The 16810-nt window shown below is 46.2% G+C and overlaps 1 protein-coding gene across 6 annotated transcripts in view; it reads right to left on the bottom strand.

Annotated features, from left to right (window-relative positions):
* The window catches only part of ABL2 (ABL proto-oncogene 2, non-receptor tyrosine kinase), a gene marked incomplete at its 5' end in the record, with an annotated part of 82694 nt that overhangs the window by 26720 nt on the left and 39164 nt on the right, over positions 1-16810 (bottom strand). For 2 of the 6 annotated variants that reach the window (XM_082229023.1, XM_082229028.1), the window contains 3 exons: positions 10291-12137; positions 13787-14050; positions 16283-16372. In XM_082229023.1, coding sequence (XP_082085149.1) covers positions 10420-12137; positions 13787-14050; positions 16283-16372 — 2072 coding nt within the window. In that variant the 3' untranslated portion in view covers positions 10291-10419. Of the gene's footprint in view, positions 1-2623; positions 2648-10290; positions 12138-13786; positions 14051-16282; positions 16373-16810 lie in introns of those variants that run through there. The other 4 variants (XM_082229024.1, XM_082229025.1, XM_082229026.1 and 1 more) reach the window with 4 other exon arrangements.

The raw sequence follows: 16810 nt of genomic DNA, 5'->3' as shown, positions 1-16810 counted from the left end.
TTCTGGAGCTTGGGGGACTGGAAGGGCAGGCGAGTGGATTGTTGTCTCTGCCTGCCTCCCGCTGTCCTGCCTCCCCCAGCTGTGGAAAGAATGTCCTCCAGGTAAACTACAGCAGCACTATTTGCTTGAAGACTGCTGCACACAGAGAACAGTAAGGTTATGTTTGCTGTCTAGGTTTGCTTGCCAAAAGATCAAAAAGCACGTGCAACCAAGGCAAGAGAAGAATATGACACAACCGGCAGAGTGACCACACTCTGGTCTATAGGGTCAAAGATACCTTCCAACGTTGTCATCCTTGTGAAGAGGATTTGCAATACTACACACAGAAGTGTGACCACTGGACTTATGGACCTTTGGCACAGTTTCATGGTTGAAAACCTCAAATGAAAAATAAGCACACAACTTCCATACTGTTCAGAGAAGGGTGACTTGGCAAAGCGGAAACGTTTGAGACTGATGCAGAGTTTGTGTTCCAATGTCCCATGTGCCAATGCTGGGCAGAGGTCTTCCAGTGTGATGATTTGGCCAGACCTGGGTCATGGAAACTGGGATTTCCAGTCAGGAAACTCACAGGGAGGCCTCAGGTTTACTTACCGCACTTTGCAAGGGTAACACGGGATGCTCTTTATGCTGTCTTGAACTCCCTTAAGGAACAGCATGATAGATAAGATAAATACTAGCATTGCTTTTTGAGAAAAGCTCCCCTCTGGAAAAAAATAAAGCACAGGATTTTGGAGAGGATGAACAAACAAAAAGTCTTTAAGGAAGAGCAGCCCTAATCAACAGCAGGTGACATAATTTGCAGACTCAGGTGGCCCATAAAAGATATTGACATCGCACATTTATTTCGACAGCTTGAGGACTGGCTAGATATGGTGACACTTTTTTAAATCTCGTGCTTCGAACTCCCCACTTGTTTTTTGTTTTGATTTTTAAATCAGTGCAAACAGCAGTGCTATGGTGGGGAAAGAAAAGTGCTTACTCCTTTGGCGGGCCTGAACTGGATCAGGGCCCCATACTGCTGTTTTAAGAACTTGCTTGTACAGTATTGTTTTTCTAGATAACACTAAAATATAGACAGAGAACAATATTTGTGGTCACCATACAGCGTGAATAGAAGCCCAATGGCCAGTCATATGGATATTCAATCCCTACCTCTATTCTGCATCTTGATGTGTCCTTTGCCAGTTGGCCATTTGGTTGCTTAGGTTTTTTTTGGAGGGGGTTACAACATATGAAATAAAGCAATGTCATATTATGAAAGAGCATATTTATGTGTCTCTAATGTTATGTCCTTAGTTACTTTGTCTTTTTTCTAAAAAATGGATATAGATTCCATATCTGAAAATATCAATGGTCAGTTGTGGACTTGGCATATTATTTGTAGAACCTATGAGGTGCTGTCACTACTCAAAACATTAGTGATTCTTTGCGCAGAGGATTTTCTGTGACAAACAAAAGAGAACAACAGTCACACCTGCCATTGTGCTGGTTTCTTTTTGGTTAGTAGTAGTCTTCAAGTCAAGGACGCGGGTGGCGCTGTGGGTTAAACCACAGAGTCTAGAACTTGCCAATCAGAAGGTTGGCGGTTCGAATCCTCACGACGGGGTGAGCTCCTGTTGCTTGGTCCCTGCTCCTGCCAACCTAGCAGTTCGAAAGCACCACAAAGTGCAAGTAGATAAATAGGTACTGCTCTGGTGGGAAGGTAAATGGAGTTTCCGTGCGCTGCTCTGGTTTCGCCAGAAGCGGCTTATTCATGCTGGCCACGTGACCCGGAAGCTGTATGCTGGCTCCCTCGGCCAATAAAGCGAGATGAGTGGCACAACCCGAGTCAGCCACGTCTGGACATAATGGTCAGGGGTACCTTTACCTTTTAGTCTTCAAGTTCTGTTTGGCTAGGCACCTCTATCACACGTGGAAGAATATACCTCTCTGCACAGCCACTCAGACTTTGGAGGCTTACTGAGCTGCACACCATTCTCAAGACCCATGGAGACAAGTACCATCTCTGTACTATTTTAAAGGAATTTCCCGATTCTTACCACACCAACGTAAGTGTCATGGGCTGGCTGCGTCAGGATAATGCAGACAGGAGTGTCTGCAGATCACCCAGGGGAGGGTTCCAACAGGATGTGGGGGGGCCTCTGCTGGGATTGGGACAGGCTGCTAGTGAGGATCGGGTTGGGGGGATCCCCTCAACCTGCTTTCTTGTTTCATCCATCTCCATGATGAGAGTTGTGAGCCCTACCACCTCCTCCGCAGCTGTGCCACACTGCCCACCCTGATGCTGCCAAGACACTAGGACAGACACCCCTAACCTGCGGCCCTCCAGATGTTTTGGCCTACAACTCCCATGATCCCTAGCTAACAGGACCAGTGGTCAGGGATGATGGGAATTGTGGGGCCGAAGGTTGGAGATGCCTACACTAGGAGCAGCTTAGCCAACAACAACACGGTTTCCTCAGTCTTTAATATAGGATAACTTGGTTATACAATGTCAACCTGCTTTTCAATTTGACATCTACTCTGACCTCTACAAGCAGATTTAAGCAATGTTGTTGCCAAGAAAGCCCCCCTTCCAAACTTACGTGTCTGTGACTGGGGTCTTCATCACATTCTCCATCTTTATTCTCTTAAAAGCCACACACTTCAAAAATAATAATCATGTGTCAACCTTTATTTGCCAATAAAATATTGCAACTTTTATTCAAAACAAAATGCAAATTGGCAAAAATCTTTGTGGAACGACAGGCAGAGGCACCTCCTCCAAAGGCCCCTATTTACATCAAGTTAACACTGTTTGCAGTTCACAGTCAGGCAATAGTGAAAATTTAAATTAGAAAAAAACCCCAAATATATTACAACAATAAAAAAACAAAAACAACAATTAACAACACTAGTAGTGTGGGTTTGCGTGTGATCAGCATATTTTCAATTTCATCCATTTCTCTCCTCAGTGACTTCAACTATTAATCCAACTAACAGAGTGCTCGAGTTGAGTAGAATCCTTAAACATCTTTCCCCGCAACCCTTCCCTCCCACCCTGGAAGCCTGACTCTTGCACAACACACACATGGGTCCGTTTTCCTTAGGCAACTGCAGAGAAATTAGGCATTCCTTCTGGAATATGGAAAAGGCCACCGTTTCATCCCACGAGTATTACTTAAAAACGAGCTGTGCAGAGTCCGTTGCGTACAGAACTGAATTGTGAATGGGTGGCAGAAAGTGGTCGTTTCTGAGAATGCTCGATGCTTAAGTCTCCGTGGACATTTCTGAAGCCCAGCTTTCAAAAACCATCGCTGTGCCTTGTAGAAAGAGGCGGCTGCTAGCTGCTCTGGGCCTCTGTGCTCCCAGGTGGAGCCATAAGGGGTCTATTTGGTCAGTCCGACTACTCCTAAGGGCCACTTTATACTACAGTGGTACCTCGAGTTACAAACGCTTCAGGTTACAAGCTCCGCTAATATGGAAGAGTTACCTCGAGTTGAGAACTTTGCCCCAGGATGAAAACGGAAATCGTGTGCCGGCGGCACAGCGGCAGCAAGAGGCCCCATCAGCGAAAGCACCTCTAGTTAAGAACAGCTTCAGGTTAAGAATGGACCTCCGGAATGAATTAAGTCCGTAACTAGCGGTACCACTGTACTCTGCAAAACCAAGTTGAAAAAGCATCTCCAGGACTGTACCACTGGGATCACGGGGAAGGGGAGCTCTGCACACTCTTCCATATAAAAGGAGAAGGAAAATGGCATGCCAGAAAGGACAGCATGAACCCATTTCTCCAAAATGCTAGTTTTGTCTGTTTTGAAAGTTATTAATCTGTGACCCCCCACATGAATCCCGAAGTGGTATAGAATTGGAGCAGAATTACCATTAGAGTCTATTATTTGTGTGAAATGGTCCACATTACTGCAGCAGCAGCTTGCTTTTTCACACCGGGTGAAGGGGCTAAGGGTATATAATTAAGGCCTTTTTTGTTTTTGGCAAACGCGCAGTAAGAATTGTGAGAAGGGGAGCAAGGATTTCACCACCACTGATGCCACCGTTCAGCCAACCTTGGAGACTGCGCAAACCCTGCCTGCTTGCCAGGAAATCACCTGTTTGGAATGCTTTGCAAGCTTAGTGCTCGACAACCTACTTACAGACAGGAGGTTTTAGAAATCTCTGAACTCAACACTTCTGAAACAGTCCACAGGAAGAGCGCATATGTCATAACATGCCGGTGCACATGGAAACCTTCTTAGGGAACATGTACAGTATCTACAATCTTGCTATAAAACCAGCAACATCAGGAAAAGTACTCCTGCAAGCTCCAGTCCTTAGTTGGCAAGGGGGAATATAGTCCTCCCTATTCTACAAGTCCACAGGCTCAAGAATCTTCCCTGCTTGGCTGGGGCCCCCTGTGCACTGTGTTTAAGATGCCTGCTTAGACACCAGCCATGGGTTGGTTTGTTTTCATGTTACAATCTTGCATTGTGTTTTGTGGGTACAGGGAGTTTGATTTATGGACCAAAGCTCAGTGCCACAATTAATTTTTTTTTTTTTAAAAAAAAAGCCAAGTGGGTGCAGCAGCCTCCCTCTTCAATTACTGTCATCAAAAGTGCAGCAAAGTCTATTTTCAACTGGATACAAATTGTGCAAGAAACTACTTGAATTTGGATACGGATTCACTCCTTACAATTCCAAGGGAAACTGGCCACTAGGATCGTTGTAAGAAGTTTTAATTAAAAACAAAACAGTAATCTGTGAATGCTGCGATTAGCATCACTGCCCTACATTTGCAAACTCTGAAGTCAATAAGGAAGCAGTCCATGTATACAAGACACCCACATGTTGTAGTGTTACAGTGACCAGGAGCAGTTTTCTCAAAAGAGGGATCCCAGAAATGCTATGCTGCGATTTTCTCTTCCCCTGAGGGCAGAAGGAGCAAAGAACAGGTCACTATTTCCTTTCTCCAACAAGGGCCTCATACTTCTTCATGTGCTTTTAGCAGGGTCATTCATGCTGCAAGCACCATCTTTCCTTCCCAACTGTCCTCACAGTATTTGAGTCATTAAATTATAATGCACCCAACTACTAAAACCACAACTGGAAGATAACCAAGAACCAACCCAAGCAAAGTTCAAAGAGGTGGGGAGAGAAGACGCAACTAGTTTTTGAAAAAGGCTTGAGGGGGAAAAAAATGTATGGAGGTTAATGTTTAACCCTAATCTTTTTCTACACCGAATTGCTCTGATGTGGATTATTTAGAGGGATTCAACACCACTGGTCAGCCCCCACCTGCACCCACCAAAAAAGTTTGTGGCTGGGAGGAAAATAACTGTAGCAGCTAACCCCAGGGCCATTTCAGGACAAGTTTAGTTCTGGAAAGCTGAAGTAGCAATTGGACGGGTGTATGGCGTTTTCACTCAAAATGGACAGGAGCCAAGAACTCTTGTCCCCCCAAGTCCTGCAGCAGCAACAAAACTGACAGGGGAGGAAAGAAAACAATCAGAATGAAGAATCAGGCATCAAGGATGATTTTAAAACAAGCCAACCCCCAAATAAAGTTAAGACCAGGTTGGAGTCCCTGTGCTATTGTCTGCACATGAACTATGGGCAACATCCAACTGCAGCCATCTACAAGTTCATTTGTGAGATCTGCTGATCAGTGTACTTTTGAATCTCTGCTGTTCTTACTGGTAACCTGATGCCTATTTAACTGGTTTATAACCACCACCACCACCACCCTGATTTTATGTAATATCATAGAACGTAATTGTATGTAGTTTGTGTACTGCACACTCTGTGATCTACTTAGATGAACGGCAGGCTAAAAGCATGCCCAATAAATCATAATAAATTCTGGAAGCTTGTACTGTAGTTGAAACATAGTCCATTTCCCTATGTTTCAGCTATGGCTTTCCCAAGAGCACAACTTCTAGGCAGAGTGAGAAGTTCAAAATGGTGCACTGCTAGAAAGGATTCTGGCCTCCTCTTGCTTTGCTGCAGAACAGCCTCCCTCAGCCTCCAGATGTTTTGTGCTGCAACTCAGATCATCCTCAACATGATCAACATGCATCAATCTGGCTGGGAGAAACAGCCAGACAACCTATCAAGAAAGCTTAAAGATGGCCATTTCTAACCTTATGCTAAAGCCTCAGAGATTCCCTGTTGCTGTATTGCTGCTTGTGGGGTTAGTAGTGCAATCCAAAATGTATTTCTTTCCAAGTTCCCCCACTTCAGAAGGTACCTGAGATAGGGAACATAACAACAGTGTGCCTTTAACATATATTTACACAGGACCAAGATGCTGAGATGATGGCTGCATTCTCTACTCCAGAGTCCGGCCTGGGCCTGCAGACAACCCTGCCGACAAGAAGTGGGGTGTGTGTGCAACAGTGCTCCTACTTTCTGTTTTCCAACTTAACACATACAGACTGTGGTTTTGTTTGGAGCAGAACATTTTGGGTCCACCCCCTTTCAAAAATTGTCTATGCAAAGGTTAAACAACACCCGGAATAAAATTTTGCTAGGTTGCCTCTACTTCCAACACACAGAGGTATCTGAAAACCAGGCTATGCATTACTCATCAACTAAAAAATTGTCACATTTAAGCCAAGCCTTGGCTGCTAAGAATCCTGAAGCTCCTCAAGACAGACAGGTTAGGTAGTGTTTTCTCCAAGAAATTCAATGGAGATTGATTGATTTTGAGAGCTGAGGATGTCTAGGTTGGAGGCGCCCTTGCTAGGGTCCCTTCGGGTCTCTCTTCTACAAAATGCTGTACCACTAGGGATGGATACATAGGCTTGCACAGTCCAGTGGCTTAGAATGAAAAGGTTTCACCACTCTGCTCAACATTCTGGCTTTCCCATGTCCCTGGTTCTGATGCAGCAGTGTGGGGTCATTATGGCAGGATGGAAGCAGGTGATACCTGTGGCCAAGTAGTCACCATGGGCAGCAGCAATGAATGGAAAGGAGCTTGGAACAGGTGATGGGTACTGACAGCTGTGCCTATGCCAAAGGGGGAAAAGGCCACTGGACCTCTGAGGAATGCTACAAAAAGGCGACCAGAGAAGGCATTAACAGTAGGCCCCTGGGCAATGAGTCGCCGGCTAGTTGAGGCAAAATAGAGACAAACTGGAATGGGTTCAGAGGATGGCAGTGAAGATGGCTGGGGTATGTTAAAGATGTCCTACGAGGAAAGGTTAAGGAAACAGGGTGTGTTTAGCCTGACAAAGAGAAGGCTATGGTGGAATATTGCATCACTCTGCAAATACCTAAAGGCTATGCTATTTTTCTAGAAAAAGAAGTGCCAGAGCGCACCATGAACTTCTCCTTTGTTCTCTTAAGAGTGGCAATGGTGCCCACTTGAGAGGGGCCGGTGAGCTCCAGCTGGGGGGGGGGGGAGAGCCCTGCCTAAAGGGCTGTCACACAGAAGAGGACAAAGACTTGCTGTCTGTAGCCCAAGAAGGCAAGGCTTAGTTACAGAAGGGGAGACTTAGGTTGAATGTCAGAAGACGCTCCTTTAATAGGGAAGGCTGAAAATGGGACCAGTTACCTAGGGGGATGGTAGACTCTCAGGCCCTGGAGGTTTCTAAGCAGAGGCTAGACAGTCATTCCATTGGCATGCTCTTGCCCTGGGCTTCCTGCATTGAGCAGGGTTGGACCAGGTGGTATACAAGGCTCCCTCCACTGGTCTCCTTTCTCCTTTGGTCACTCATCTCTGCTTAGTGCTAGCTTCACCTTCCCAACTGCAGCGTGGGGAGGGGAGGGATGCCATTACGGAGAGAGATCAGCAGAGAATCAAGGAGGAGAAGCCTGCCTAGAGTCTTCTGCTTTCCTGTGTGCTTGCCGAAGTCTTTCTCTGCCTGCATCTGCAGAATCCTTCAATATTCTCAGCAAATCAGAAACTGGTTTATTCACGGCAACTTTGCATTTGATGAATGTAATGTCTGGCCAGGCTCTTCACCTCACTTTTGATTTATTCAGTCCAGACTAGGAAGCAAACTGGTTCCCTTCACCTTTCCATTGCCATGCACTCATCGGAGCAGCAAGGGCCATTTGTCAGAGCTCATTGCCAATCTAGTTCTAGACTAAACCATGGGAGAAGTTGCTTTTTATGCTGTGGTGGTTGCTGAGTTAGTGCAGCCAATGGAGAAGGAGTCAAAATCAAGAGTTTTGGAGAGAAAGCCCCAACGAGCGGCAAGTTTGCACCCTTCCACCATCACTAGAGGTTCAATATAAAAGAAACAGCATAGCAATACAATTCCAACTCTCAAGCTTGTAAAAGGAAAACTGCCGCATTTTAAAAAGATTAAGGTGCAAAACAAACCAGACCCTGATTTTTATTTTATTTTATTTAAGACCAATGCTGCTAACAAATGATGGGAAGATCCTGTGCTGAATTTTCTTGTGGGGCAGAAGGGGCACACAAGTCCCCAGCAAGAACTACATGCCTTCCCTCCTTTGCCAAATACTTTCTGGGGGCACAAGGAAGTGCTGCACTCATTTGCTGGATTTTTGAGAGCCAGAATTCTTTCCATGCCTAAGAGATATACACCTTGCCAGGGTAATTCAACTTCTCTCAAAGCCTCAGTTCAGCAACGACAGAACTATAGCTGTGTGAGAGAAGCATTTCTATGTGTTATATCAGGTAACAGGTTTCATGTTCTTGTGTTTATAAGAGAGATGTCACAGAAATAGCAGCATATGGCAGACCTTAACCGTACTACAATGGCTAAGTCCAGCAGGTGGATAACACCTGCATATCAAGACAATCTGGGGAATTTTCTAGGACAGGAAAGAACAGCTGCAGACAGAAACCAAGGCCTGCTTTACATTACGTGGCATCGACTGTCTGCATGATGGCATGGGCATTCCTCCAACCCAACCATACCAGTAGTGTCCAAACCATATGGATGTCCAATGCTTCCTGCTCAAAAAAAGGGATAGCCGCAAAAAGGCAATCACAAGCTTGTGATGCTATCTACAGGAAGGACAACGGCATGCAAACTCCTCCACCATCCTCAACTGAACCCCAAATTTGCTAAGATCTTTCACACTTAACGAGTGTGATGAGGACCATTCTTACTTTGGGGCCCCTTCTTCCCCTCCTCCCAGACACTAAACTCAATTTTACCCTCTTGGCTCCCTTCGCCCCATTACACTACACATTCAGGGCATTAATAGGAAAACCAAACAGTATCTCATAATTCTGAATAGGGCAAAGGTCCTATTTTAAAATATGGATGGTAAAGTAATTACTCTGACTAGGTACTGCCAAAGGAGCCCGTTTGTAATTCTAACAGGAGACATTATGACCTCAGGTTTCTGGTTCCCTCAAAAAAGTAGCTGGATTAGGGTAAGCATTTTTTTATATATAAAAAAAGGAATGTAGAGAGCAACAGCAGCATTCTGCAGTGTCTTTAATCCAGGGTGGCCCCTCAAAGTTTATCAAAGGAGAGGGGGGCCAATGTTGTATCAACATTTAAAAACAGACATTACAGCTTTTGGACACATGCTGGCAAATTTGTGCTACAGCCCAAATTACTCAAGTGAGTGCCAGGTTAGATACCCATGCTACACTACCAAGGTGATGACAGCCAGTTTGAGTGTGCGTGCAAGTGAGAGTGAGTGAGTGAGTGAGTGGGAGTGAGAGATTGATCCAGTGGCAAGTCAGCTCAACCATCATGGAAGAAGCTGTGAAGGACTGGATGCGTGGATAGTAAAATATGTGAGAAGGATGACAAAAAAAGGGATGTGTTTCTTATATTGGATAGGTTTTTTTGCAACTCTTACTACAGCAGCAAAATGCACTGTGGAAGTTAGCCAGGTGAACGAAGGCACCACTTCCAGCAGCTCCACAGACCTTCCCCCCAAATAAATCCTCTCCCTCTTGGGAAGATCAGTCCACTTCCGTTCCAATGGAGCCTCTGAACCTTTCTCTCACAATCCCAGAAGGTCAAAACATGCAGTAGTGCAGAAAAGGATCCCACCCCACCCCCTCTCCAATAATTCTGGTCACCTGAACAACATTGTGGAGATCAGCAGGTGCTTCCCCAAACCAAGGCCCTGTTTTTGGTTCTCCTACCTTCTGGAAGGGGAATCGGAGAATAAGCTCCCCTTTTGCAGAAGCATTTTCTGGCTAGGGCAAGTTCTTGACATTCTGCCCTCCTCACTCAGCTGCAAACCGTCTGACCCCCACCCCACCCCCCAAGTGAAGCTTGGCTTCCCCCTCCCCATCTGCCCCATGTACTGAGATGAACCTGTAAACATGAGAGCTCAGTGATTTGAGGTACTTCACATAAAACTCACTCAAGTATCAGTCCTTCCTTTCCAAAGTATCAAGGTAGGGGGAAAACACCAGAAGGTAGTCATCCTGACCCTTCTCCCTCCACTCGGTGTAGACTTCTTTCCTCCTAACTGGGCGATTATAAACAGTAGCTACCTCTGGACAACATCACTGATTTCTTGAACACAAGACAATAAGTTATTAAGTACAGGGTTTGCTCCGGGCACGCTAGCAGCTGCTGAGGATACCTGCAGCTCCTGCAGGCTGAGTTCCAGTTTGCTCACAGCTTCCCGGAAGGCAAACTTGTTGCGTGTTTGCGGGATGCAGTCCACGTAGCCTGAGCAGTAATCCAACAGCTGGTGCCCCGTGTCCACCAAGTGGCTGTTTGTGGTGGGCTCGGCAATGGCACTCGAGAGAAGGTCTGCACACTCCAGCAGGGCCTCTTTGCTGATTTTGTCGGCGGAGATTCTCTCAGCTGTCTGTTTGGTCTTTCTCAGTGCTACTTTGGCTCCCGCTGTACCATTGGCCATTTTGGCAGGTGAGGTGGAAGACAATGACAGAGGCACTTGAGGTGGGGGCATTACAGGCCTTCCGGCTTTTCCACCGGCAGGTGCCGCCGCCACCACCACCACCTTTTTGCTGCCCTCGCTGGCTTCCTGCCCAGGCTGTACCAACGCCCCGTTATTCAACTCCTCTGTCACATCTGAGCAAGTGGGTGGCTGGTTTAGGAGCCTCGTGACTGGGGGTGGAGGGGGAGCGCACTTTGGTTTTATCCGCCTGGGCCTGTCGCTGGAGGCCGTGCCCTGGTGCTCAGATAAGAGCTTGAACCGATTCCCCTGAGAGTCTGTGCCAATCAGCTGCACGTCTGCGGGCGTATGCTTCAGAGTGGGTGAGATGAGAACGGGCACTTTGTGGTTGTGGGTGACAGGAAGGACTGCCACAGCCTTGGGTGGAGAAGGCCAGCCTGACTTCTCCTCGCCTTCGAGGGACCCTTGCCGCGTCCCGCTGTTTTTCTCTTTGCTCTTCAGGCTCGCTGTGGCTGTTGGCCCCTGAGTGTCCTTTTCAGAAACAGCCGCATCCGCAGAAGGGGTCTTGAGGGGAACAGCCGTGGCACCTCTGGGCAGAAGTTTGGCTTTTGGTCTGTCTCTGGTCAGAGTGGGAACCTCTTCGCACCTTTTAGAGAGCAGGTCGCTGGACTTGCTAGTGTTCTCCTCGGGCTGAGAGGAGGTGGAGACTGTCCTTTCCAGCTGGACTTTGGACCTGTGGCAATTTCGGGGAAGGGTCATGGCCATTCTCTCCTGCTCAGGGAGACCCGAGGACATGGAAGATGTCGAGTTGGACCGGGGGAAAGGCTTTGAGGCTTCCTCCCCACCGGTGGGCCTCCCGGCTCTTAAACCCAGGGTCTTTTTAATCAGCCGTGGCGTGAAGAAGCCCGTGATGCCTGACCACCCGCTGCCGGTACTTGTGCCCCCACCGCTGCTCATGCTGCCGCCGCCACTGCCGTCATCCCCATAGAAGTTCCGCTGCGTGAAGCCCCCAACATAGCACTTAGACGAGCAAAGGTTTCCATCCTGCTGGGAGGGGGTAAAAGAAAACCCATCGATGTGCTGCAGAGGACCAACGGCTGAAAGGTTACCCGTCAGCTCATACTTTTTGTGAGGCTGGTTCTCCATCTCGCGGAAAGAGCTGCTGCGCTTTGGGGGTGTGGGGGCATTTTTCTTCTTCATGAAAGAGCTAAAGAAGCCCCCCTTCCTGTCTCGGGTGAAGGTGGTCTCCCGGGTGTCTTCCAACAGGCCACTGGGCGACTTGTCTCTCTGCTTGCGAGGTAGTGCTGGGGATCCGCTGGTCTGCTGTGTGCTTCTGATAAAACCTAAAGAAAAGGAGAGAGAACAGACACTTTCCACCATGCTGCCAGGTATTTAGGAAGGTTGGGGTTCTGACTGTACAAAGTTATGCAATGTACTATATCACCCATGTGTGGGCTTATTGCAAATAGTTGCTTACTAGCCGCAACTAGACATGATTGGGCTCTCCTAGAATTAAAAAACATATATATTAACAGCTGCAGCCCCCTGAAACAAATCACAGTGCAAGAGGAGGATTTTTAGGGCCCACCCCCCCATGCTACTTTCCCAATTAAAACCATGCCTGCACGCTATTTGTCCTTCAGGAGAGAAATGCTTACAGGTGACTGCAAGACACCTGTAATACCTCCTTAGTAGTATGGGAGCTGTATCAGTGGCCCATCTCCTGTACGCAGGGCGGCCTCACCCCATCAAACTGCATCTGAGACTGCAAGGATGTTTCTCCAGGTGTTTCCAGATTACAGCTTCCATAATCTGACCATGAGGATGCTGGTTGAAGCTGATGAGAGTTCAACAGCATATGGAGCGTTAGAGATTCTCTACTTCTGACTTAAGAGCTTCAGTGAGACTAGGAAGATACAGTGGTGCCCCGCAAGACGAATGCCTCATAAGACGAAAAACCCGCTAGACGAAAGGGTTTTCCGTTTTTCGACGCGCTTCGCAAGACAAATTTCCCTATGGGCTTGCTTCGCAAGACGAAAACATCTTGCGAGTCTTGTGATTTTTTTCACTCCCCCCCCTTTTTCTAAGCCGCTAAGCCGCTAATAGCCTTTTAGCCGCTAAGCCGATAAGCCTTTAATAGCCGCTAAACCGCTAATAGCGCTAATCCGCTAATAGGGTTGCTTCGCAAGACGAAAAAACCGCTAGACGAAGAGACTCGCGGAACAGATTATTTTCGTCTTGCAAGGCACCACTGTATTAAATTTGCTTTGTTCTCAGACAATCCAAGACATCTATGGAGCAGAATCAGTCCCTTTTCGCATAGTTCTTTCTTAGAATCCGTTTCTTAGGTCAGCACTTCCTAGCTGTGTGTACTGAGAAACATTCATTTCACCTCTTTTGTGGTAGGCTCTATAAAGAAGACAGCTTTACACATTTATGCTGCTAAAACCCTTACATTTAGTAATGAATTACAGCTATACCTACGAAGTGACTTATTCTTAGTTGCCCTCATTTGGAGAAAGTTTTCAAAACGGAGTGTTACAGCCTTTTCAGTTTTGTTATGTAGGAAAAGGAATAACTTCTTCCAGCATTACACTTGCAGTTCACGCTGCAAAGTTAGCTTGCAATGAATGACCTGCATCCTATTTTGCCCATGCTAATCCCATGTATGTTTTCTGACAAATTTAAGGGACTGCAGCCATGGAGTGTCGACTGAACGTTTACCCATTTTTCTCACTCTGGTATGGATTATTTGGGGGGGGGGGGAGACACAGCTATGAAGCTGGCTCAAAGCAGCCACTCCTGTAGAAAGCTACAAATCTGTTTCCTTCTACCACAAAGGCAGAAGAAAGAACTGATTCTGAGAAGAAGAGCAAAGTGCCTCCAGCCCACGGCTAGGCCTTTCTTCGAGACACTGCCCTACAGGAGCCCCCAAGTCTGAATATTAGAAAAATCACTTATGAAGTCACAGCACTCAAAGCTTTTTGCTTACCAAGCATACCTGGTGCAGAGCTGGAAGCAGAATGCTCTACAATCTCCTGAACTCCTTCGATGTTCTCTTTGTTTTCAGCCTGTTTTTTCAAGGTCCTGGTCTTGGAAGGAAGCATGGGCAAACGAGGCAAATATGGAACTATGGATGAAGAAGATGCTGTCCTTCCAAGCTCTTCTGCCACTTCTGTAAGAAACGTCAGGGGAATAGTTGGAACAGAGAGCAGCAAAGGAAGAGGAAAGCAGACCTGGGTGCTAACGAGAGGCACTGGACAAGGGAAAAAGAAAGATCACTGAGAGATTCTAGGAAGAGACTGAATTCCAGTATAGAGAGGGGTCAGTTCTAAGGGTTTCAAAATGCCACAACAGCAACATAGACTGTTGTAGGAAACAAGAGGTAAGCTTTCACCAAGAAGCAAACAGTGCCTATTACTCAAGTTTTCTATCTTGCCTGGTACACAGAAATAAGAGGAGAGAATGAACAGAGGATGGAAGCAGCAGTGGAAAAAAATGTGGACTACTCTGGGTCGTCCCGTGCAACGCAGGGAAGGTAAGAAGAGATATGAATATTCCCTCTAGCTTGATACACATAAAAGAAAACCTGCATCACCCCAGAGATACATGCACAGGACTCAGACGTGTGGGAAGAAGCAGTACAAGTAACCTCAAGCTTCCTTCCAGTGTTGCTTCTGGGTTTTCTACAAAACCATGGTCAGCTCACCCAGAGTGGTGGCCCAGGCCTGTTGGGACTCTTTTGCCCGAACTCAGTGCATGCTCTGCAGGGGGAAACTGAGGAGCTACTCAATGAATGGCAGTATTCAACTCAATTTCTGTGCTAGCACAAGGATCAGCACTAATGCAAGGAGATTCCCCCTTCCCCTGGGTGTGCACTGTGCACAGAAGGCTAGGGGCTAGGGGGATGGAGAGGTTTGCAGAAGCACAAAACGGAGGTGCAGTACCAGTGGAAACTGCATTTCCTCCTGCAGAGTTCTCTGCACATATCACGTACCTCCATCCATGTGTAATAGCACTCTGAACAGGTTCAATTATAGCTCCCTGCTTATGACTCATCTTAAGCAAAACTAAATACAGTGGTGCCCCGCAAGACGAATGCCTCGCAAGACGGAAAACTTGCTAGATGAAAGAGTTTTCCGTTTTGGAGGTGCTTCGCAAAACGAATTTCCTATGGGCTTGCTTCGCAAGACGACAATGTCTTGCGAGTTCCTGCTGGTTTTTTTTCCATTTCCCCCCCTTTCTCTAAGCCGCTAAGCCGCTTATCAGCTGATCCGATCAGCAGATAAGCCGCTAAAAGCCGCTAATAGCGCTAATCCTTCAACGGGCTTGCTTCGCAAGACGAAAAAACCACTAGACGAAGAGAATCACAGAACGGATTCTTTTCATCTTGCGAGGAACCACTGTACAGTGGTGCCTCGCAAGACGAAATTAATCCGTTCCGCGAGTCTCTTCGTCTTGCGGTTTTTTCCTCTTGCGAAGCACAGCTATTAGCGGCTTAGTGGCTATTAACAGCTTAGTGGCTATTAACGGCTTAGCGGCTTTAAGAAAAAGGAAACAAACTCGCAAGAACTCGCAAGACGTTTGGTCTTGCGAAGCAAGCCCATAGGGAAATTTGCCTCGCGGAACGACTCAAAAAACGGAAAACTCTTTCGTCTAGTGAGTTTTTCGTCTTGCGAGGCATTCGTCTTGCGGGGCACCACTGTACAATGGGAGATCTTATCACATGTCACATCCATTTGGGATCTTAAATTGGAGCTGTTCACAGCTTCTGGCTACATGTTTAAACACATCTCTGCAAACATGAATACTAGAATTTTAGATAGAAAAGCTAGGTTGAAGCCACCAGGAAATTGAATTTTTCAGAAAGTCATGATACACAAGAAACAGAAAAGTGCTTATTTGTGGCACAACTCTTCCTTTCACCAACTTCCAACCCCAAGATTTTTTTTACTTTGGCCCAGCAGATTTAATCATAAACCGTGATTTTGTGTTAAAAGAATGAGTTGCTGTGTGTGTGCTTTCCTCTTCTTTATGCATGAAGGATGAAGTTTAAAAATTTTCCATTTCTGGCTGTGAATAAATGGGCTGTCTCCACATTACAGGAAACTGGCTTATTTGAATCATAGTTTTATCAAACCAGCATCAGGACTGTAACTTAATATTCTGGTTTATGAACTAAGCAGTTTAAATAAACCAGTGTTTCCCATATTCAGCTGTTAACAGGAAAATGATTTCTTCACAAATGTGAGATGTTTTAAAGCTTCTCCCCTCACGCACACAGAGGTGTGATCCTGAGGCTTACAGCTGCTCATCCTCACAGCACCAAACCACAAATTAAGAATCCATTTTCCAGTAAAAATCCAGAGGTCAATTTGAAGAAACGGCCCCATAAGTTCTCAACTGCTAGAAAGGTGAGGGAAAACATCATGTGTTTTAGAAGTAAACATTTGTAGAAAGTTGAAAGATAAGGAAAAAGGATTCTCACCTTCATTGATGCTAGAATCATGGAACATGGTTTCAAAGGCTTGATGAGTCTCAGCAAATGAAGGCCTGTCCAGGGGATTCCATTTCCAGCCTAAAGCATGAGAGAAGCAGAAAAAAGCTCTATGTCTTGGCAACATGGCAAGCAAAAGCCGAAGGAAAAGCTTCTGAACTCCTCCTCCTGGCCATATCCCAAGGTTTACTATGTCGCAATAAATTATGGTTTAGCAGACATGCAAATGAAACAATGTTCTATAATACAGGATTTTACGATCCTATGTTTGTTGACTTCTGCAAGCCCTAAACCTCTGAATCCTAATCCATTATTGGTATTATGAAAACTGGACTGCATTTGTTAAAAAGTGGCGAACCACCCTGAATTCAACATCTCTTGGCAATGGAAGAATATTTGATCAAAACAGGCTCCAACCTCCCTATTACTTGCTTGACCTAACGTCTTAATCATATCAGCATCAAACAGCCTTTCCATTTGCTTCTGAAATGTTGTCTCCTGCTTGGTAAGTAATACCAG

Source organism: Podarcis vaucheri (assembly GCF_965113315.1).
Source record: "Podarcis vaucheri genome assembly, chromosome: 6".
NCBI lineage: Eukaryota > Metazoa > Chordata > Lepidosauria > Squamata > Lacertidae > Podarcis > Podarcis vaucheri.
The sequence above is the reverse complement of the archived record's forward strand: the minus strand, read 5'-3'. Positions and strand labels throughout refer to the sequence as shown.